General features: G+C 48.6%; 1 protein-coding gene across 3 annotated transcripts in view; it reads left to right on the top strand.

Annotated features, from left to right (window-relative positions):
- snx29 (sorting nexin 29) overlaps positions 1-8,421 on the top strand; it is a 127,392-nt gene that overhangs the window by 86,256 nt on the left and 32,715 nt on the right. For 2 of the 3 annotated variants that reach the window (XM_088016540.1, XM_088016539.1), the window contains exons 17-18: positions 1,385-1,440; positions 1,954-2,035. In XM_088016540.1, coding sequence (XP_087872666.1) covers positions 1,385-1,440; positions 1,954-2,035 — 138 coding nt within the window. Of the gene's footprint in view, positions 1-1,384; positions 1,441-1,953; positions 2,036-6,472; positions 6,586-8,421 lie in introns of those variants that run through there. The other variant, XM_088016541.1, reaches the window with a different exon arrangement.

Genomic DNA, 8,421 nt, shown 5'->3' with positions numbered 1-8,421 from the left:
GTTTGACAAACTTTGATAACTTGGCTCATCTCATGATAAACCAGATCAATCGGCCATGTTTGTTCTGAAGCCGTAGCTAACAGCCGGCTAGCTTCCATATGCAGAACAATCTGGAAGAAAATGGTTGTAACTGTTGATCAGAGAAGATGAAGGAAAAAAGATAATCATAACAACTGGGCTGACTAAAAATACTGATGTGGGCAGATTGTGGTTTTCAGCCCTGAGGGACAGACTGATGTGAGGGCCAGGCAGCGCCGCCGCGGCTATAATTAGCATTAATGGAAGTGTGTTTTTCTGACACGTGTCAGACGGAGCCGACGGGCTCGACTGGTGATTCAGGAACAAGAAGAGCGATTTTACAAAAGACCTGCTTTTATTTTGGAGAAGCTTCTGCTCCAGTCAGCTAATGGAACAAAGCTAACAGAACAAAGCTGACGGGGCAAAGCTAACAGAATGAAGCTAACAGAACAAAGCTAACGGAATGAAGCTAACAGAACAAAGCTAACAGAACAAAGCTAACAGAACGAAGCTAACAGAACAAAGCTAACAGAACGAAGCTAACAGAACAAAGCTAACAGAACGAAGCTAACAGAACGAAGCTAACAGAACGAAGCTAACAGAACGAAGCTAACAGAACGAAGCTAACAGAACGAAGCTAACAGAACGAAGCTGACAGGGCAAAGCTAACGGAACAAAGCTAACAGAACAAAGCTAACAGAACAAAGCTAACAGAACGAAGCTAACAGAACAAAGCTAACAGAACGAAGCTAACAGAACAAAGCTCACGGAACAAAACTAACGGAACGAAGCTAACAGAACAAAGCTAACAGAACGAAGCTAACAGAACAAAGCTAACAGAACGAAGCTAACAGAACGAAGCTAACAGAACGAAGCTGACAGGGCAAAGCTAATGGAACAAAGCTAACAGAACAAAGTTGACAGAACAAAGCTAACAGAATGAAGCTAACAGAACAAAGCTAACAGAACAAAGCTAACAGAACAAAGCTAACAGAACAAAGCTAACAGAACGAAGCTAACAGAACAAAGCTAACAGAACAAAGCTAACAGAACGAAGCTAACAGAACAAAGCTCACGGAACAAAACTAACGGAACGAAGCTAACAGAACAAAGCTAACAGAACGAAGCTAACAGAACGAAGCTAACAGAACGAAGCTAACAGAACAAAGCTCATGGAACAAAACTAACGGAACAAAGCTAAAGATTGTAAAAAGTGTAAATGTTCACAGATTGTAAATCCAGTTTAGTGCGTTTCCAGCATCCCTTCTCTTCCAGTTTCTCTTTAAATAAAACTTGGGCAGAAACATTTTCACATCTTGTGATCATTTTGGCTCAGGTTCTGATGATCCATGTCTCATTTTTCCAGGTCCCAGGAGATTTAAGCCAGACGTCAGATGATCCCAGCCTGTCGGATTTTGAGACGTAAGTACAGGTCTTTAATTTTGACAGTCTAATTTAGTGGGGGGGTTCAGGACTTTTTTGTCAGGTAAGTTTGATTTGCTTGTAAACATCTTCACTACACTCTTACTCGAGGTAGTTGAGGCTACTGCTAACTAGCAGCTAATATACCCTTGCTTGCTAGCTAGCTAGCGTTTTTTGCCTCCATGATGGTCACAAAGCCAGGTTCACAGTTTTTGCAACACTTGATTGTTATACGCCAAAACCCCCTCTATATTTATTTTTTTCTGTCTTAAGTGTCATTCATGGTGGCATTGAAAAGGTCTTAAAAATTAAAAAGTTGCTGAAACCTACAGATTCCCTCAATATGGATTATGGTAAATGAAACCTCAGTATCCTGTCCCTTTAAATCTGCCGTCTACTTATAAACTCCGACTTTCCGGCGCGGTCGGATTGTCTGCTAACCGGATGTAGACAGCGTGCTGCTGCCTGTGATGTGCTAACGAGGGCGGTAACGACCATGTTGGTGTCCCTCAGGGCTCATCGGGCTCTCGTCAACGTGTGGATCCCCTCCGTGTTCCTGCAGGGCAGAGCTGCCAACGCCTACCACGTCTACCAGGTACGTTCATCTCCACTGACCAGAGGACAAAACAATCATCTGTGTGTGATTCATAATGTTCCTGAGGAGTTACGAAGAGAGAAATATAGGATGAGAAGTTCATTAAGACAAACAGCGAGGGGCCGACTGAAGGAGTTCAACATTAGCATGAAAAGCTCATCATGTGTTCATTAGCTGTGTTGGTCTCAGTTCTCCTTCTGCTCCGGTGGTCAAACAAACCCTTTCATTTACTCTGTTTATCTGCCGGTTGTTTAATCTGCTTCATTAGCTTCATATGGTTCATGCCTTTATTCATATTATATGCTTGATGGTCAGGGCTTCTGTGTCGGATCTTAATAAACCTACGATTCAAAACCAAATGATGATGCAGGATGTAAAGTGTTGCTGAACGTATTCTAGTCTAAATGGAGGAAAGAAAGATGCAGAAGTTTTACTGTAAAGGTGTGCGTAGCTCCGCCCTCCTGCGCTCCTATCAGTCACACATCCCACAAGATTTGCACCTGATTCTGCAATGATCAGAGTCATCAGTCCATCTGTCTGTGGTCATAATGTTTTGCCCGATCAGGGTAGCTGGTGCTACTGCTGTCATCATGTTTTCCGAACATCTGAGGAAACATGCAGAAGCTGGTTTAGAACCAGAAACACCCAGACCGTCCAGAGGGTCCTGTCTCTGGAATCTGCCCCTGATGATGAAGGTCAGCCTGATGATGAAGGTCAGCCTGATGATGATGATGAAGGTCAGCCTGATGATGATGAAGGTCAGCCTGATGATGGTCAGCGTTCATGATGATGATGGTGAAGGTCAGCCTGATGATGATGGTCAGCCTGATGATGATGATGATGATGATGATGAAGGTCAGCCTGATGATGATGAAGGTCAGCCTGATGATGGTCAGCGTTCATGATGATGATGGTGAAGGTCAGCCTGATGATGATGGTCAGCCTGATGATGATGATGATGATGAAGGTCAGCCTGATGATGATGATGATGGTCAGCCTGATGATGATGATGATGATGATGGTCAGCCTGATGACGATGATGATGATGAAGGTCAGCCTGATGATGAAGGTCAGCCTGATGATGATGAAGGTCAACCCCTCGTCTTCATCGTGACCCTGCTGACCTCTCCGGTCCCTCCAGACTGAACCGCCCAGGAATCCTGACGGTTTGTTCTTTGACCCGCCAGTCTGATAAACGCTCCAACAACACAGCTGCTAAACTCGCTGCGATGCTGCACTCGGACTGAGATTCGCTGACTGGACTGCAGGAAGCTGAAGGAGCTGAGATCCTGCTGCTTTCATCTGACAGGCAGCGCAGCCGAAGAGACACCTGAGGCCCGTTACCTGGACGACTGCTTCACCGGCTCTGTCACATTAACAAGGTGTTCCACCTCAGCTCTGTCAGCTCTCTCACACACACACACACACACACACACACACAGACACACACACCTGGTCCAACCTCCAGAGACAGACAGACCTTCACAACCTTTAGACTGTCACAATGTGTCATACATGTGCAAACACACACGTGTTCGGTTGATACAAATATGACGTTTGTTGCACACACACATCCATCATGATGCTTCACACGCGCACACACACACACACACACACACACACACACACACACACAGGCATGGCGCTGAGAGGTGCAGAGTGAAGCAGGAAACCATGAGGGACAGCAGGCACATCTTCTCCAGTCGCTGATGGTCAGGCTGGCAACCAGGCTCAGCTCCACTTATGCATAATAGATGCAAATTCAGACCCGGGACTCGACTCGGCGCGCCAGGGAGCCTTTCTGGGTGAAAACATCTCCTTCCTCCTGACAGCGCCGCTACGGAAAATGAGATGGATTGTTATAATTCCTGCGTTTTGCAGCGTCTTCGTGGCTCTGTTAGGGAACGGCACACATTTCATTAAACGTACCGCAGATTCGTTCTCCACAAACTTTAATGTGTTTCACTGGGATTATATGAGAGACTCGCAGAGCAAAGCAGCACAGGATGCTTTAATCTGTTCAAATACAAATCTGTAAAGTGTGGCATGAATTCACTGAATTTCCACCCTCAGTAGTCTAATTATTAATCATCTGTGTTTTTTACTTTTATATTTCAATATCTGCCTTATACAAATATCTCAGTTTCACTGCAGAGGTTCTGGTCTAGTCAAAGTCTAGACCTAAATCCTGACAAAATCTTGGTAAGAGTTGAAAATTAAATCTCACAGATGTTTTTCATAAACATAAACCTGTGAAACCTTTTAGATTTGTATTTGTTAATCCTTTTCCTTGCTGTGTGAAGTGAATCTGTAGAGAAGAGCTGCAGCAGCGTGAATGCAGTTGGGTAGTTCTGTGAGGCTGATTGTCGTTTCACGGGGAGTTTTGTTAGACTGGATGGACTCCAGCCTGATTCCTCCTGCTCAGTAATGATCTCTGAGAGACCGCAGTCCAGCCCCGGAGCGCGGACGGACGCGGCCCATCTGGTGTGTTGGATGCTTCCCTTCCCAGAGCTCTATCCGTCTAATGGCTCCCTGTGGAAACGGCTTTTGTTCTTAGGCGGCTAATGGATGGCCAAGGTTACCGGAGTCGCCGTTGTTAAGGCGAGGCTGTTGAGGCAACTGAACGTGAAGCCGACTCTCTTAAAGAGCTGAGCGTGTCCTGAGGAGAGGCTCGTCGGCTCGTGATCCACAGCGGGTCTGCAGAGAGGCACGGGCCAAAGTCAGTCTGTTTCAGCAACGCTTCATTACCGGGCGCGCCTGTTCCCAGGTTACATGGTGGCCATAAATGTCAAGGAAAGACAAATACATTTGGTATTAAATCATACGTAAGTTTTTGATTTTTCAAGATTTCCACCATGTTGTCATGGAAAATTCATTTGTCCACTAACATCGTTAGTTGGAAGTTAAATCATAACCTCCACAGCAAATCATAGCAATTTTCTCCACCTTGTTTCCTTTCTTAGTGGACATTTTTCAGAATGGCTGCCATAGATGTAACGGATATTTGTTTGAACTAAGACCAGCTGTAGCTGTCACCAGTGGTGGCAAAGTTCACTAACCACCAATACGCAAAACCAGAATCTTAGCTCTGCTAATGCTAAACCACTGAACGTTGTTAGCAGAAGCTAGCAGTAAACTGCTAAACACAAAGAACAATCAGTGGGAGCTAAAAATGTCCCTGGATGTCCCCCCTCCTCATCTTCCTGTCTCCACTCGTCTGTCCTGCAGCAGACGTTTCAGGACCGCCTCCCGCTCTGACATGACTTCCAGCTGAAGTGCAGAAAGGCTCAGGGATGGAGTGACGGAGAGCGGGCCTGATGCGTTTTCCCATTACAAGTTAGATTGAGCTTTTTGTGTCCTCTGGGCCACCGTCCGTCCTGCTTCTCTTCCTTTCTGGAGCCGTAATGGCCGCATTAAAGCAGCAAGTTGGCGCTTCCCGAAGACAGGCATCATCTGCAGCCTGCTCTCCTGTATTTTCTCACTGTACAGCTGAAAGCAGCAGATTTAGGCAACAGACAGTGGAGGAAGATGATGATGATGATGAAGGAAGTGAAGTGAACTTCTGGCTGATTTCACTTCTGGAGACTCAAGTCCTTCGTCTGTTTTTCAGTGTAAAATATTTGGTCAGATCAGATCAATAGTTTAAAGTCTCACCTTACTTGGATTCAGATCTGGACTTTGACTAGGCCGTTCTAGAATATTGCCGCTCATGGTTGGAGTAGCTCTGTTGGTTCTCATTGCTTCTTTTTTAGACTTTTCTAAAGCAGTTTTCTGGTTGAGTCGTTGCACTTTGGACAGGTTTTTCCTCCTCCTCTGTTTCTGAGAGCATGAGAACTGTTTCATGACAGTTGTGATGTGTAACCATGGCAACAAGGTCTCATTTCACAACCGGGATCAGCTGATTAGCATCTCAAAGGCTCAAATAATAGCTCCTCTGCTTTCTGCCAGTTCTAACTAGAACCAACCAGTCAGAGCCAGGAGGCGGGGCTTAGCGCTCTCAATCACTCTAGTGTACGCACTGCTTCCTGATAGCAGAACCTGCTGTGAACACTGAGACTAGTTAACATGGCCACAAACGGTTTTAATCATCAGTGCTAAGTCCCTCCTCCTGGCTCTGATTGGTTGTTGTTGGAGCATTTCTAGCAGGAAATCGATATTTTCATAGATTCTGTCTTATAAGAAACTGTATGAACATGGAGACAGTTTAATAAATGTCAAAAACATGTTTTTATTTTTAATAAAAGTTACAAACTGCAGCTTTATGCGAGATTAGCAGAGGAAAAGTTTAGTTGATGCTTAGTAGCTCCATCTATTGGCTGGTTTAGGTATTTCAGGTTTCTTTCCAGCCCAAAGTGTTTATCTTCTCATAGTCTGACATTCTGTCCCGTCCTGTTTGCTGTTTTTCTTTCTTCTTCTCCTCCTCCTCTTCCTCTGTAGCTCTTTGTTTTCCCTCGCTCCCCCGACCTTCAGGCCTCTGTAATCAGGACTCATCCAATCAGGGCGGGGCGCCGCTGATGGCTCAGGTTTGACCTCAGCTCCACTGCTCAGGTGAAACAACGATCAGGAGCTGCTCAAGCTCACCAGATAAATGTTCACGTTTTAAACGAGCCGCTCTCTGTGGTCGGCGGAAAGCTGCGCTCGTTTAAACTCCTCCTGCTGTAATAATGCTGAAGGCCAGAGCCTGTGCTGCAGCTCCAACTCCTCTGTTTCTGTCCGTCCTTCTGGCTGCCAACGCCGCCTCGGAGTAAAGAACGCAGCGCCTCTCGTCCTCACAGAAGAAGAAGAAGAGGTGCCAGTTACGAGGCGTTGCCTAAACGCCCCTCCTGCCACGGCGCCACCTGGAGGCTTTAGTATGCAAACCGCAGAAATCAGCCGGTCAATGAATAATTGACACGCGCTCGTTGACGCTGCACGCATCGATGCTTGAGTTGGTCCGTTTCCCCAGAGGAGCACGGAGTGTAAAATGTGTTCAGACCTTTAATTCGCTCTGATTAGCTGCAGGCGGCGTTAGCGCTGCAGATCCATCCATATGTATTAATATGAACTTTTAATTCATGCACTGGGGTAACAATCAGAGGCAGGCGAGTGTTCTGGTTCTGGCTGACGCCGCGCTGTCCATCATCCTCTCCCCTCGCTGCACGTCGCCGTGCAGAAGTCTGTATGCGCACGGAAGCCATTATGCTTATGATAATGGCCGGCTGGTGATGGAGGGAGATGACTATTATACTGATGATGGCGATGATGAATGCTTTACAAAGACGATGACGATAATTACAATTGTTGTGCTGGTCGTTCATCCGTCAGTCACAGATTGATCGCCCTCAGGAAGGCGCAGAGCGAGCACGTGCCGCGGCGCTGCTCCCATCTCCGCGTTCCCATCGCCAACGTTCCCATCGCCAACGCTCCCATCGTCGCTGCTCCCGCCGCCGCCGCTCCCATCGCCAACGCTCCCATCTCCGCGTTCCCATCGCCAACGTTCCCATCGCCAACGCTCCCATCGTCGCTGCTCCCGCCGCCGCCGCTCCCATCGCCAACGCTCCCATCGCCAACGCTCCCATCACCGCCGCTCCCATCGTCGCTGCTCCCATCGCCGCTCCCATCGCCGCCGCTCCCATCGCCGCTCCCATCGCCGCCGCTCCCATCGCCGCTCCCATCGCCGCCGCTCCCATCGCCGCCGCTCCCATCGCTGCCACTCCCATCGCCGCCGCCGCTCCCATCGCCGCCGCTCCCATCGCTGCCACTCCCATCGCTGCCACCGCTCCCATCGCCGCCGCCACTCCCATCGCCGCCACTCCCATCGCCGCCGCCGCTCCCATCGCCACCACTCCCATCGCCGCTCCCATCGCCGCTCCCATCGCCGCCGCTCCCATCGCCGCCGCTCCCATCGCTGCCACTCCCATCGCCGCCGCCGCTCCCATCGCTGCCACTCCCATCGCTGCCGCCGCTCCCATCGCCGCCGCCACTCCCATCGCCGCCACTCCCATCGCCGCCGCTGCTCCCATCGCCGCCGCTCCCATCGCCGCCGACGCTCCCATCACCGCCGCTCCCATCGTCACTGCTCCCATCGCCGCCGCCGCTCCCATCGCCAACGCTCCCATCGCCGCTGCTCTCATCAGCTCCATTTGCATTTCATCTCCATTTCAGGCCCTTTAGTCAGCGCAGCTATCCAGAACCAGTCACCACTACGAGGCTGAGATGCTGCCGCCGCTCAGGTGTGCTGAGAACTGAGCCAGAAACTCCAAAATGTGATCTTTTTCCTATCAGTAAATGGCTGTCGGAGCCGTTGGGTTGTGTTGGCAACACTCTTCAGTGCGGAAGTTGCTACTCTGTGAGGAAGACTCAAAGTTGGGGTATTTTTATCATGAAGAAGCTCAGAAATCTAAGAA

Source organism: Poecilia mexicana, unplaced genomic scaffold (genome assembly GCF_051168715.1).
Source record: "Poecilia mexicana isolate PSO_F unplaced genomic scaffold, ASM5116871v1 scaffold_19, whole genome shotgun sequence".
Lineage (NCBI taxonomy): Eukaryota > Metazoa > Chordata > Actinopteri > Cyprinodontiformes > Poeciliidae > Poecilia > Poecilia mexicana.
Note: the sequence above shows the minus strand (reverse complement) of the source record. Positions and strands in the feature narration are given on the sequence as shown.